This window comes from Phasianus colchicus, chromosome 7 (assembly GCF_987193195.1).
Source record: "Phasianus colchicus chromosome 7, bPhaCol1.hap1.1, whole genome shotgun sequence".
Taxonomy (NCBI): Eukaryota; Metazoa; Chordata; class Aves; order Galliformes; family Phasianidae; genus Phasianus; species Phasianus colchicus.
Window position 1 is genome coordinate 36,479,514 of NC_143442.1, and position 15,108 is coordinate 36,494,621.

Genomic DNA, 15,108 nt, shown 5'->3' on the forward strand with positions numbered 1-15,108 from the left:
CCGGCACGACCCACGCTCGTGCTTTCCCTTGCTGATGCCGAGAACCCAACCCTGCCTAACCCACCCCCTTCGGGCGGCGAGGAACAGCCGAGCCCCGCGCCCAGCCCGCGTCCTCGGGGCCACGCGGCTCCAGGACTCCGTCAGGACTCCGTCCGCCCCGCCACAGCCAGCCCTGCTGCCCCGCTGGGCGCTGCCGCTCAGCACCTGCAGAACCGACCGCACCGACAGCACCGCGGCTCCGGCGTCGTCCTCACGCAGCACACAGGCTGTCAGGGCCGGTCTCGGACACCCCTTAAGTACAGGGACCTGCCGTGACACAGACAGGGCCGGCCCATAAACACGCCGATGGCTGTACGGGTGCCATCACCATGGGGAAACCCAACAGACAGCCGGCGCACCCAGCACTGCGCACAAGGTTTGCAGCCCTCGCCGGGCGCGGTGGGGATGGGTGGTGGCTCCTCCGCCGGCACCGCGTGATCCCTGCGGTCAGTGTGAGGTGAGAGTGGGTCGGGCACAGCGCATCCGGGCAGGGAATGGGGCCACGGACACGTTCCTTCACACCCACTGTACAAACCTTTGGTGGAAAGAGCTGTGTGGGCCAGGGATGCTCTGATGGCTTTTGTCATTTGATGCATGGGGTGTGTGGCTGCTCGGTGCCTTCTAGTTTGGATCTGGCAATAAAGTTTCCTCCTGTTGACTTTCAGGGCGATCCGGGTTCCTTTGTGCTGCGCGGTGACGCTTGAACAAATCAGATGGTGCAAAGTTCGGGCCAAGAAGCCCACACTCCTGGCCATAAATTCTCGTGGTTAACATACAGCACTGATATTTACAATTGGATGCAGGGACACAGGCTGTGCAGCGCGTGGCAAAGCAGTGCCTGCAGCCATGGGTAGTGAGGGAGGGGCCTGAGTCATGGGGTTATATAACATGCCCAGCTCACTGATGTGTTTTTCAAAATCGCCCAAAATACATTGAAATGTTTATAGGGGAGACATTGCTTTATTTTTGTGCAGGGCTCAAGGTGGTTGATCTCCAGAGATCGAGCTCACCCGAGTCTTTAATTTGTATTTGCAATCCGAAAGTTTTCACTGCACATTTACCTAGTACATAAGTACCAGCTCCCTGCTATATATTCATATTATTTATGTAAGTACAAGCTAATACGGTTACACAGATATATATGCATCTCCAATGCTTGCACAGGGCAATGTTCAGTGAGCATGTGGGCACTCTGTGCCTGGAGCACCGCCGGTCCCATACCACCCGTTCTCACTAGGGAGAGCTGTGGTGCTGCTTCCGTGCAGCTTAAGTGGATGGTGTTGGTTGACACACACATAAGCATTTGGGGTGCTAGAGCCTTGATTTATTTTGGTTTGGGGAAACAAATGAGGAAACCGTAATGATCTGCCTGAGAGGAGCTTTTTGTAGGGATCCCTGCTACCACATGGCTGCGAAAATCTTCAGATAATTTACATCACTCTTTGCCAAGACGGTGATGAAGGGTGAACCGTCTGAGTTTATTGTCTTTGTATAATCAATCTGCTTTAGACATTGTCTTCTTTATGCAACTTGGGCATTGTTTTATACAAGTTTCTACATTTCTGAGGATTAGCTCACAATTAATGGGGTAATGCTTTGCTCCCACTGTTTGTGAGTGCCCTGCCTGCTAGAGGCATCACAAGCTGCAGCTATTCCTTCCCTTTGGCACCCTGCAGCCCTATGGGGCAATCTGTGCCAGGACAGGAGGGACACTGCCCACTGCTGCTGCAGATTGCTCCACGTCTCTAGATATGCATATATTTTTTAATGAATTTAGAATAGTGCTTTGGTTTAGCTGAATTCAGCCAGGAGACGACCTAATTCAAGGCTGTGTTTCAGGTGAGATAACAGCATCACAGAGTTTTCAGCTCCAGAGGAATGGTTCAGTGTTTTGTGAAAAGGTCATATAAACTGCAGTGCAGTGATACTTGGTGGACAAGCAGTGGGATCCAGAGTGGTTCCTCTGCCACCTGATGCACAGTTGTGCTGGAAGAACATATAGCATATGCAGGGGCTGGGGGACCCCCTGGCCCCACCGACCTATGTGCAGTTGCTGAAATGAGTCCACTCCATCTTCTTCCTCCTCTGACTTCTATGGGCGCCAGCCTGACTCCCAGTGTTTGCTGGTGCTTCCTGATTCTGGAGGTGGTTTCAGGCTGCCTGCCAGGATCCCATCTCATCTCTCCTGGGCTCAAAGACATACAGTGGCACACAGAGCTATGGAGCCTGCAGAACCCTGTTCTCAGTGAGCAGCCCTGCAGAGGCAGAAGCATTTTCTTCCCCCTCCTACACACATTCCTCTGCCCTCATGAGTTTTTTTCTCCCAGTTCAATGACCGCCAGTCTTTGTCTCGTGGTCTGGCAGAGCCTGGTGCCAAGCACACCAGAGACACAAAGGCACACACTGCCTTTTCTCCCTGGGCCCACTATGAAGACCTCACATTGTGTTTAACTTGGGAGAGAGAAAAGCAGAGGCCTGGAGCATTGTGCTCAGCTTTGGGCTATGTAAAACCCTCTGTTTCTCCAAAAATATCAGTCCAAAATTCTGGCAAGAAAGCAGAGACCCGAGGAAAGGTGCCATGAGGTGACAGTCTCCCTTAAAAGGTCAGGATCGTGAATTTGAAAATGAAAGAATTGACAGCACTTTGCACATCACTGACATGGGTGAGCACCAGCTCCCAGCCTAGCACAGCCTGACACCTTTGCACAGGCCTCAAGGACTATTCAAGGACTATTCAAAGGTGGGGCTGGAGAGGACTCCTGGGGCGGGGGCGTGGAGGGTGGAGGCTGTTGCATGCTGGCCAAGGACGGTGTACAAGGACATGTACAAGGAACAAGGCAGACACCTGAAGCTGCCCATCTGCAGAGGTGGGACAGGGCCAAGGCTGAAGGCGCCCATGATTAACCCTGCTAACTAACAGGCATGTTTCCAGCTTGTGGTGCAAGGCAGTGTCATGCTGGGAGCATCTTTTACAACCCAATGGCCCTGTCCCCTCACTCACTACCCATGGCTCCATCCAACACATCAGTGCTGTATGTTAACCACGAGAATTTATGGCCAGGAGTGTGGGCTTTTTGGCCCGAACTTTGCACCATCTGATTTGTTCAAGCGTCACCGCGCAGCACAAAGGAACCCGGATCACCCTGAAAGTCAACAGAGGAAACTTTATTGCCAGATCCAAACTAGAAGGCACCGAGCAGCCACACACCCCATGCATCAGATGACAAAAGCCATCAGAGCATCCCTGGCCCACACAGCTCTTTCCACCAAAGGTTTGTACAGTGGGTGTGAAGGAACGTGTCCGTGGCCCCATTCCCTGCCCGGATGCGCTGTGCCCGACCCACTCTCACCTCACACTGACCGCAGGGATCACGCGGTGCCGGCGGAGGAGCCACCACCCATCCCCACCGCGCCCGGCGAGGGCTGCAGACCTTTGTGCGCAGTGCTGGGTGCGCCGGCTGTCTGTTGGGCTTCCTTATGGTGATGGCACCAGTACAGCCATCGGCGTGTTTATGGGCCGGCCCCGCCTGTGGCACGGCAGGTCCCTGTACTTAAGGGGTGTCCGAGACCGGCCCTGACAGCCTGTGTGCTGCGTGAGGACGACGCCGGAGCCGCGGTGCTGTCGGTGCGGTCGGTTCTGCAGGTGCTGAGCGGCAGCGCCCAGCGGGGCAGCAGGGCTGGCTGTGGCGGGGCGGACGGAGTCCTGACGGAGTCCTGGAGCCGCGTGGCCCCGAGGACGCGGGCTGGGCGCGGGGCTCGGCTGTTCCTCGCCGCCCGAAGGGGGTGGGTTAGGCAGGGTTGGGTTCTCGGCATCAGCAAGGGAAAGCACGAGCGTGGGTCGTGCCGGGACCGCAGAGGTGAGGGTGGCTGCTGCTGGGGTCCCCAGACGGGTCGGGACGTCCGTGGGGACGCGTGTGGGACACGTGTGCTCTTCGTGCGCGGGCACACGGGGATGCCCGGCACCAGGGCCGTGCACGGCAGGCAGCACTGACAGCGCGGTCCCTGCTTCCCTTGCAGCTCGAGGCCGTGAGAAGATGTCATCCCCACACCCAGGTGAGTGCCCGTGGGTAGGGCTTGGCCGCTCCCTGCCCACGTGCCCTGCCGCTGGCCGCAAGCCGCAAGCCCGGTCGTGCTGGGGGCCAGGAGTCTCCCGCGGCAGCCGGGGCACTACAGCTCCAGCAGAGCCGCGTGGCCGCTCCGCAGCCCTGACGCGCAGCTCTTCCTGCAGGGCCGCACGGAGGGCCGCCGCCGCCGCATCCCGGGCACGGGCATCCACCTGCACCGCACAGCCCTCCAGGGCATCATCACCCACCCGGCCATCATCCACCCGGCCATCACCCACCCGGCCATCACCCACCCGGCCATCACCCACCCGGCCCCCACCCGCCGGGCCCCCACCCGCCGGGCCCGCACCACCACCCCCACTAGGAGCTGAGCCCCGTCGGCAGCCGCCCCTGGCACGGGTCCGTCCGTGTCCTTCGGCTGCCCCGTAGCCGCGCTGCCGCCGGGGTCTGCCAGCGGCCACGTGTGGCAGCACCTCTGCCGGAAAGAGAAGCTCGGGCTCGGGTTGAGGTCGGCAATAAAAAGAGTCGGCTCGGTGGCTCTGTGGTCGCTGTGTGTGGCGGAGGGTCTCCGCGCCGTGCCGGCCGTGCGGGCAGCAGCGCACGGCAGGGGGCTGCCGCCGCTCGTCCGGGCGCGAGGAGACGGCCGGAGCGCCGGGGTTACGGCTGCCGGCACACGCACAGCCCCTCCGCGAGGCTCCGCGAGGGCACGGCCCGCGACGGGCGCCGTGCCGTCGGTTACGCGCACGGAACGGAGCGGCCGTGCGGCCCCCGCTCTCTGCGGAGCCCCCGGCCCACGGGTGGGATCGCCGTGCGGCGCCGCTGCTTGCTGCTCGTTGCCGCCGTGCGGGCAGAGCTGCGGCACGGCCACGCACCGGCACCGCGCTGCTGGACGCCCGGGGTTTGGTTGCCCACAGCGGCGGCTTTCTCTGCAGCGACTCCCACGGCCGCAGCGGGTCGGCAGCGGGTCAATGCAGGTCTGTGTGCCGCTGCGCACAGCTCAGCCCGCTGCCGGACGCCCCGGCCTCCCTTTGCCATTGGCGCCGGGCTCTGCGGCACGGGTGAGGCTCCACGCCCACAGGCATAAGAAGGCCGTCAGCCGCCCGGCTGCAGCCGCAGCGCTGAGCATCGCCGAGGGAGGTGAGAGGGGAGAGGGCTCGGGGATGGGGGACGGGGAACAGACGACGGGCGGGCTGGATGGCTGGCTCCCTCGGGGGCTGTCGTTCCGGAGCTGAGCTCTTTGCTGACCGCAGAGGCCGGTGGAGAGCTGAGCTAACGTGGCAGATATTTACCCGTGTGGTATGAATTAAATGAGGACCGGACACCAAACTGTTGGGTTTTTTAACCCCAGCGTCAGTGCATTCAGCAGCTTCTGAGAAGATGGACTTGTATCCCTCCCTGTCAGGTTATCTTTGGTCTGGGTTTTTGTGAAATCTGCAGGAAAAGCTGCAATAATTGGTAGTCCTGAGCTGGTCTCCAATCGTATGCGTGAGGAAGGAAGGCAGAGGAGTTGCCCTTGTTTTCTCCTATTGGCACCTTTCAAAATCGAATCCTGCTCATGTCCCCCTGACTATTCATTTGGAAATGGGTCTGCAGGCAAGAAAGGCAGAGGCAAGGACACCTGAAATGGAAAGGAAAGCAAAGCCTTTCTGAAACACCTCCCTCTTGGCCCGACCCTCACCTGCTTCTATCCCAAACTTGCAGAGGAAAGCAAGGAGTTGAGCAGTAGGAAAAAAAAAGAATAGGTGAGGTGACAACATGCATGGATGTTTCATCAGCTGGGAACGTGGCACAAGGATACTGTCCAGTTCCTGCCGTGCTTTGATTAGTGAAAAGGCTTGAGGGTTTGGGTCATCCAAAAGTGGGTTTCCTTCCCATAGGGAGTGCCAGGCAGCAGGGCTGAGATGCAGCCCAACTACAGTGAGACCTGGGGGAGGTCTAGCAGTTCCATGGCCTGGAGCTGCATGCAGCTCTGAGCCAGAGCTCAAGCCCCATTCCGGGCACAGACTGGTGCTCTGTGCTTCCTGCAGCCCATTTCTGCTATGCAGGTTTCCCAAAAGCACTGGCAACGCAAGCTTAGCTGATGACCCTGCCCCACTTGACAGCTAGCTCCGCACATATGGGAAATGCAGGAAGCCTCCAGGGTTTTGCCACCTGTCTCCTTCCAGTTTTCTCTCTGCACACAACACCTGTCAGTTCCAGGGAATGCACCTGTCCCACTGCCACCACTCCTTGTGTTGCAGCTCACCCGGAGCACTCACCTAAGGCCAAGGCACCTTAGAACCACAGATCCTGGGATCTTCCCCAAAATGAGAGCTGCTAGCAGAGCTTGCCTGCACTGCTGTTGGGTGGGAGGATGCCCCAGAGCACTGTTGCTCACCAAGCAAAAGGCATCACTGCAGCCTAACCCTGTTGATGTGCCCATTGCCTCCCTCTGATCTCAGGACTGTGCTGTGACCATGTCTGAGCTGGAGAAGGCCATGATCGCCATCATTGATGCTTTCCACCAGTACTCTGGGAAGGAAGGAGACAAGCATAAGCTGAAGAAATCGGAGCTGAAGGAGCTCATTAACAATGAATTAACCCATTTCCTTGGTGTGAGTATTGCCCCCTACATAGCACACATGGGCTCAGGCTCCAGCTCCCCAGGAGCAGGTGGTGGCTGGACAAAGCCTGTGTCAGGGCTGGAGGCTTGGATTGTACGCTAGGGAAATTTCCTTCCCTGGGAGGGTAATAGCCTTATCCTGTGGGCCTCAAGGTGCCCTGGTAGGGCTGCTGTTAAGCAGATGCTACTACACCTGTTTCTGTCCTTTCAGGAGATCAAAGACCAAGAGACCGTGGACAAAGTCATGGAGGCACTGGACAGTGATGGGGATGCAGAGTGCGACTTCCAGGAGTTCGTGGCCTTCATTGCTATGGTTACCTCTGCTTGCCATGAGTTCTTTGAGCACGAGTGAGCTGGTGAGAAGCAGTTGAGCGGCTCCCACTCACGCTGGAGAGATGCAGAGCGGTACCGCTCCTCTTGGGAAAAGACTGGATGCACTTGGGGGCTCCATGAAGTTAAGCTTGTGCTACTTAAGCAGCTTATTAAACTCTACAGCTTTGTGAGCAGAAATGCCCGTGTACCTTGGGAAAGCCTCTTGGACAGTGCCCACCTGTGAGTGTGAATGCCTCATCGCAAGCTCACTTCCTGCTGCTGCGTGCAAGGGACAGGCAGGGGGCTGGAAGCAGGTGGCCGCTGCAACCCGAGGTTGCTGGCAAAGGGAGAAGGAAAATTCAAGGGTTGAGGCAGGGAGTGATGCAGAGAGGCTGGTTAGAGGAGCCTGGCTCTGAGCCCATTGGGCTACACAGAAAGACTCCTGTGACCTCTGTGGGCTCTGACTGCCCTGCGCGTGCTACTAACCCTGGAGACTTAGCAGAGCCCATGCAGTCCTTGCCTACTTGAGACACTCCTGGCTTGAAAGGCAAAGCATAGCTATGTAACAGCCCAGGCTTTTCTCCTGTCTATGAATCCTCCTGCTTGTAGCTGTCTGCAGAACCAGAAGTGAAAGCATAGGGGGCTCCTGGGCTGGGCCTGGGGCAGCTCTCCAGGCTCAGCCAGAAGGAAGGGGGAAATCCATATGTGATCAGTTGCAGCCTCCAGAGCATGTGGAAACAATGAGAATAAAATGTTGGTCTGGCCTTTGGATCATAATTGGGCTCTGGTGAAAAATGCATCCTTTTGTTCCCAGGCTTTGTACACTTTGTGCTTGCCCTAAATTGTCAAAGGTTGAGGGATACAGCCTCAGAGCGCCACTGCAGTTCACACTGGCAGCAGGTTCATTTGCCTGGGGCTCTCTTTCAGCTCCTGTTTTCTATCAGTCTGCACTTGCCATCTGGATCAGGCACACCTGTGAGTGGGGCATTCATGGCTAGGAACAATACAGCAACATCTCCACTACAAATTCACAATAAAGAGGGCTGTGGATTATGTTGTTTTTACTTTGTAATGATTCTGTGAACAAAATAACCTAGTTTTTGACAGGGATCATCTTACTATTCTCATTTGCCTCCCTAAGCAGTGACAGAGGATGCTCAAGCAGAGACATGCATATGAGAAAGACAGTATCTTGTGCTCCATCAAGAACTGAAAAGGTTTTGCTATCCTAAGGTAGTGCGGATCCACGTTACTTCCATTACATTTCTGACATCCTTATCATTTCCTGGTACTTTTCACTTCCAGCCATGTCCACCACTTGTACAGATGGACCTGAGGACGTGACGGGACAATGAATGAGGACTGACTGTCCTAAAGCGTCCCACAGTTAGGGCAGCTTTAACACTCACAACCCTGTCTTAAGCCTGAACCCGAGTTCCTCAGAGGGGTCTCACGCTCCAGCAGAAGGCTTTGCAGGTGAGGCTCTGGTACCTTTTTGTGAGGGTTGCCAATGCGGCACATGGATGAGGAGCCCTTCCCTATGACAGTCTGTTCAGTGGCTCAGCATAGTGCTGTGGTAGCAGAAAACTGCAGTGCAGCACCTGGTAAGACACAGAGCAGGCTGCCTTGTCCCCTGGCCAGCAATGAGAGCAAGAGTGGGAGCGAAACCATACATCTTCACACATTTCTGGCAGTTAGATGATCCACCACTGCTGGAAGTGCACAGGGGCTTCACCTTGCACAAGAAGAAGCTGGAGCTTCTTGTCAGAGAGGAGGAAGACAGCAGATCTTCTTTCGAGTTAGGTGCCCTGGTAGTTATCAGTGCAGCACACCTTTCTGACAGAGCAAAGCAGAGCTCTTCTAAAGCAAAGAAACAGACTGCACAGGCACAGGCCTCAGCACCACCAGGTCTGCACAGCTCTGCTCCTGCATGCAGCACAGAAGATGCCTCAGGTTCGTGGCTGATGGGGGAGGGTTGTCAGAACTGCAGAAGGCAGACATCACAGCAGGGCTGAAGGAGGCTCCAAGGATTCACACAATCCACTAACATCCGATCAACACCAGGCGAGATAATTAGAAGTGCCAGACCTGGCTGCAACAGATCTGCTGAAAAACAGCTCTGGCAGTGACAGGTCATTCCTCTGATAGACCAATACATTTATTTTTATTTTGCTATGCTCCCATCCCAGCCGATGTAAACAGACCAGCCTGCTGGATACCTGAGGTGTGTCCAGTTGCACTACCTCACTGGCAGTTTTTGAAGCTAGCACTGATTAGATTGATCTGACATTGCACCAAGCCTAGCAGGACTCATAAGCCCCACATTCATTATTTATGGAGACCTGCACTTGACTCTCCATGGAAAGGATAGTTTGTTAGCAAGGAGCTGTGCGGAGGCACCCTGAGCATGAAAGCCCAGTGTGACACCAGCTGTGCCCACATGATGTTTCTGACACCTTACAGAAGAGGATGCAAAGGGATTTCCTACCAGAAAGGGCACCAACAGATAGTTTCTTCATATTAAGTGCCTTGTTGAAATATGAGTTACTTGCCAGCAATACTAAAAGTGAAGCAAAAGGAGAAAACACAGCAGCAGGGGGCTGAAATGTTTACCAGACTCAAACTTTCAACACAGGAGAAGTGACAGCCAGGGGCAGCTTTGGTGCTTATGCCCTATATTATGGTTCTACCAAGTTACATTTTCCTAATTCAAAATGATGCCATTACTTTTCACTCTGGAATATTCAAATTGAGCCAGATGACATGCATCCCAGTGTTGTGAAGGAACTGCCTGATGTGGTTGGCAAGCTGCTCTTCATCATATTAAAAAAATCATGGCTGTTGGGTGAAGTTCCCAGTGACTGGAAAAAGAGAAACATCACTCCCATTCTCAAGAAAGGAGGACTCAGGGAACTACAGGTTGGTGAGTCTCAGCTTTGTGCCTTATCTGGGAAGATCATGAGTGCATCTTCCTGGAAGAGATATTAAGGCACATGCAAGATGCAGAGGTGATCAGAGACAGCCAGCATGTCTTCACCAAGGGCAGACTGTGCCTGACCCATCTGGTGGCCTTCTATGATGGAGTGATGGCTTTGGTGAACAAAGGAAAGGCAACTGATGTTATCTACCTGGACTTGTGCAAAGCCTTTGACATGGTCCACACCACAGCCTTATCTCTAAATTGGAGGATTTGAAGGCTGGACTATTCAGTGGATAAAGAATTGGATGTTCATAGCCAGAGAATTGTTGTCAACAGCTCTGTCTACATGGAGGCCAGTCACAAATGGTGTCCTCCAGGGACTGGTCTTGGGACCACTGCTCTTTAACAACAAAGAAGTGGGACTGAGTTACCTTCACAAAGTTTGCTAATGACACCAAGCTGAGTGTTGCAGCTGATCTCCAGTGGAAGAGACACCATCTAGACAGACATGCTCACATGAGAATCCATTAACAAGACCAGGTGCAAGGTGTTGCACTTGGCTTGGGGCAGTACCACACAGGTGTACTGGGAGAAGAACTCACTGAGAGCAGCCCTGTGGAGAAGAACTTGAGGGTTCTGGTGAATGAAAACGTGAGCCAGCAGTGTGTGCTTGCAGACTGGAAGGCCAGCTGTATTCTGGGCCAGAGGGGTGGCAGCAGGGAGAGGGTGGTGGTTGTCCCCTCTACTGTGCCCTTATAGGGCCCCATCTGGAGTACAGTGTCCAAGCATGGGGCCCTCAGCAAGGATGTGGAGTGGATCCAGAGGAGAGCCATGAAGATGATCAGAGGGCTGGAGCACCTCTCCTATAAAGAAAAGTTGAGGGAACTGGGCTTGTTCAGCCTGGAGAAGACTCTGGGAAAACCTCATTGCAGCCTTCCAGTACTCGAAGGGAGCGTATAAACAGGAGGGGGATCAACTTTTTACATGATCTGATAGTGACAGGAGAAGTGATAGTGACATAGTGACAGTGATAGGAGAAGGGGGATGACTTTAAACTAAAAGAGGGGAGATTTAGGTTAGATGTTAGGAAGAAATTTTTTACTCAGACAGTGGCGATGCACTGGTACACGTTGCCCAGAGTGACTGTGGATGCCCCATCTCTGGAAGTATTCAAGACCAGGCTGGGGGGCATACTGGGCAGCCTGATCTATTGCCTGGCAATCCTGCTCATGATTGGAGCTAGATGATCTTTATGGTCCCCTCCAACCCAAGCCATTCTATCATTCTATGAAATCTGCACAGCACATCTCTCTGACAAAACACAAAATCACCAGCACTGAAAGAACACGCATAAAAATGTTCTTCTACACAGGTTCTAATCTTACTGGGAACTGCTAGCATATCTAGAAGAAAATATCCTTAGTCTTGCTAATGGAGATGGATGAGAGAAGCATTCAGGAAGATTTTGCATACTGAGAGCATAAAAACTAACCTACGTAATGGACTTAAAAACAAAAATGTTTTCTCCCTCCCCTCCCCATATCAAACATGGACTTTCACAGCCCTCAGAGAAGGGTGGTGTAAAGCAGTCATGCAAAGCACTGGTCCACATCTCCCATATGTTCCCATATGCAAGCTGCAGTGTACTCTTCCCTCCTGATGCTCTAAAGGATGTGGAAGCATATTCCTGCTTCCTCTGTACATTAAGCTAAAAATACACTTCAGAAGAAAGTGACAGCATTTCAGAGAGTGATCTGACTTCACTTTATTCCCTCTAACAGATGTTGCAACTAGATTTACCTGGCCTTACCCACTGTACCGTAACAGTCAGGGCATTCAAGCACCGAACTGCTCAAAATACAGGTGAAAACTGTGTACTGTAAAGAAATTAGGTTCTGATCCAGCAGCCAACATTCATAAAGTCAGATGTTCAAGAGCTGTTTTGAAATGTTTAATGTGCTTTTGTTTTAAATCTTACAAGGCAACTTGTCTCACTGTCAACCATATCAATACAAAAATCTTACAATGCTTTATCTGCTAAAAAACTACGACATTAAAATTGGGGTTAGGTAGTTCTTCCTCTTTGCCTGCTGTTGTGTTACAGGGATTGCTCACTGCTAAAGGTTGCTGTACTTAGACAATAAGTTACACAGGTTCTGTACATAATTACAGTCATCATATGCAGCTGTATTATACACCACAGTCAAACACCACGAGGGCAAGAACTACTGTATATGAAAGCTTTTTGTTGGAGATTCGTCAGAGTCATTTGATGTTCTCTTATCAGGAGACTAACATCCATCTTTCTTAGGCACTGATCCAGGCAGAATTGCCTTGCAGAAAAACCTGGCTCTTTTGCCAAACTCATGCATTATATTAAAAAAAAATTAATGGAGCTCAAACTTTTTATTCACTTTATAAAAATAATTATTTGCTACTCTCGTTCTTACCCTCAAATGCATCAAGTATTTGAGTAATTTCACATTCTCTTTCTGAATTAGGTTCACTGCAGTATTAGATCAGGCAGAAACTTCAAAGCCTTTTTAGCCAAGTGTGACTATGCCACCTGGCTGTTTCAGCTGGAGCAAAATGTCTGCCTAAATACAACTAAAAAGATGAATTGTAACAAAAAAGATCCACCTAACCAACACTGAATATTCTTTTCACGGTGGAAAAAAGAATCACCATTGTACATTTCAGCAAAGGATATTAATGGAAAACATACTGTAAGGTCATGCTTTGTAAACATTTCTACAAACGATTCAGACTATTGGCTTTGGAATGAGGTTTTAAATACTTGGTGTTACAAAGGGCAGTAATTAACAGCTAGAGCTATTAAAACAAGCAACTTTAACGTGAAGTTATGAGAGCAAGAGCAGTGAACGCTCCCGCATCAAACAGTTAAAATTGAGTATTAATTTAATATTTTATTATAAAGTTTATAGCATTACAGAGTTCAGCATGGCACACTAAGTAACCTTGTTACAGATGCAGTATTTGTTTTTGCTTGGTACAAAAAAGCTGAGCAGCAGCATAATTGTTATATTGAATCCAAGACTGGAATGAATTTGTTCTGAGTAAGGATGAGTCAGTGATTTAAAATACAAAGGCTGCATTTTTAAACCTCAGATATGTGCAAAATTCCTTTCAGTACAGTAGAGAAAATGTTAAAGATGTGTGCAGTCTTAAAAGTTATGCCCCAACCCAGATACTGCCAATATATTGCAAACAATCACGTGTGGGGGTAACTCAAACTGGTTACTAACAACTTTCCATATTATTTCCAAGAGTCACAGCTGGTGTTTGCTCCTCACCCTGCCTTATGTCCTTTTATGCAGTGCATCAAGTACTGACATTCATAATTATTGTAAAAAAAACCAAAAACAACAAAAAAAATTGGTCCATGACAGTTCTAATAGGCTTCCTTCAAGAATTCCAGTAAATTCTAATACAGCAATAACTGTTATAATGGATTTATGAAAGCAAACACAATCTGAGAGATGAAGGTCTGTGAAGATTAATAATCTCCATTTTTCCAAGTTCTTCAATGGTTTTTAAAAACATAACATATCAATTCAAATGCTATTCAGACAGTATCTAGATTTTGGTGCTTTAGCCTTGATGTGATTTCCTTTTTTTCACATGTTGTAGGCAACATAAATAGGATCCAACTGGTCAGCTAAAAATCCGTCTCTCAAGTGCATTCGTTGTTTTTCACCACGGGAATTGATAGGAATAACACCTGGGTCCACGATGACTACAACACCCACTATGAGATAATGCTCCTCCAGAACCACATTTGTTACCAGTGCAACCAGGTCCAACGCTTCTTGTTCTGAGCCTTCTAACTCCACAACCACCACGAGCAGATTGGTCCATGTAAATACAGCGCTGTTGGCATAATAAAAATATTAATGTTGAGAAAAACAAAACAAAACAGCAAACCTCAGTCAAAGGAGGCTCTCAAAAACAGACTCATTGCAAATAATTACTGTATGGACTTCGACGATATAATTAATGGGAAAAAGCCACGCAATAGTAAGAAAATATGTATAAATCAAGAGATTTCAAGGCTGTAACTTCTTGGGATATTCTATGCCAATTGTTTTTCTATTGTCTCTGTACAAAATATGGGAACCATTAAAATTTCACATTCAGTATGTGCATGCTTACCATTAATGTACTTTTACACATATCTAGGTATTATTAAGGGGAAGACACAGCCTTCAGTCTCCTTTGGGACTGAAGAAGACCTACAGCCAAATGGCGTATGCCATGAGAATGTATTTACAAGATCCAAGTATGTACATTCCAACCACCATGGAAGTCAATAATCCGACACTGAAGTGTTCCCATTCACAAGGATCTCTTCATCTTTCAGACTATTAAGTTCAAACTGTGATAAAGATGTGAGCTTTACTTATTTATTTGAGTGGAGTAAGAGGGGTGTTACATTTTGATTAGTTTCTCTCACTGCTCCATTTTCTGAGCAAGGTTTTGGTGAGCTCCCTCTACTCTGTCCTGCAAAAATTGACTCCTTCTGCTTTGGAGGATATAAAAGGATACAGAAAAATAACTGTGTCTCTTACCATTCTGCAATGCTCTTATGTGCTCTTATTACAGAGGTCTCTATGTCAATGGGGTGGTACCTCATTCCTCTGAGCTCCAGTGTTTCATCCAAAGAACCTACTACATACAGGGCATCATGTCTTTCTGCAATAGAGCACAGACATTGAAAACGTCAACAGATCAGAAGAACATTAGAATGTTCTAAGACATTCTTGGTGCTTCCTAGGAGCAAGAGTGTTAAATGCATTGGGCTCTATTATTTGGAAAAAAGAGGACTGCAAGGTCATTTAGCACTTCTGTCTATTGACTTAAAGCGAGAGAAAATAGACTAAAAAAAAGAATTTCTGGGTCATCTATTCTGCCTCTTTCATACATAATGTGATCTCTGTTCATAAAAATAATCAAAATCTGTTGTTCCTTTTGTTCCACTATTCATACCAAATAACTTATCTCCTCCTATCACCAGGAGATTTTCAATTTCCAAGTATTACTTTTTCTTAACCCCTTGTTCTCATGCTATCAACGTTCTCAGCTTCAGTTAATGCAGAGAACAACCCTATCCATTTCTTATTCATAGCTCTCTGAGGATTAATATGAAAAAT

At 50.4% G+C, this 15,108-nt stretch overlaps 2 protein-coding genes across 3 annotated transcripts in view; one reads left to right on the forward strand and one right to left on the reverse strand.

Annotated features, from left to right (window-relative positions):
• Positions 1-4,966: 4,966 nt before the first annotated feature.
• Positions 4,967-7,794, forward strand: S100B (S100 calcium binding protein B). Its single transcript, XM_031604484.2, has 3 exons — positions 4,967-5,240; positions 6,545-6,697; positions 6,917-7,794. Exons 2-3 carry the CDS (start codon positions 6,560-6,562, stop codon positions 7,055-7,057), a joined length of 279 nt encoding a protein of 92 aa, XP_031460344.1. The 5' UTR covers positions 4,967-5,240; positions 6,545-6,559; the 3' UTR covers positions 7,058-7,794.
• Positions 7,795-11,866: 4,072 nt separating this feature from the next.
• Positions 11,867-15,108, reverse strand: part of DIP2A (DIP2 acetate--CoA ligase A) — a 104,623-nt gene continuing 101,381 nt past the window's right edge. For both annotated transcript variants that reach the window (XM_090144580.1, XM_090144579.1), the window contains 2 exons: positions 14,527-14,650; positions 11,867-13,828 (listed from right to left, as the gene is read on the reverse strand). In XM_090144580.1, the coding sequence (XP_090000706.1) occupies positions 13,576-13,828; positions 14,527-14,650 (377 nt within the window). In that variant the 3' untranslated portion in view covers positions 11,867-13,575. The remainder of the gene's footprint in view (positions 13,829-14,526; positions 14,651-15,108) is intronic.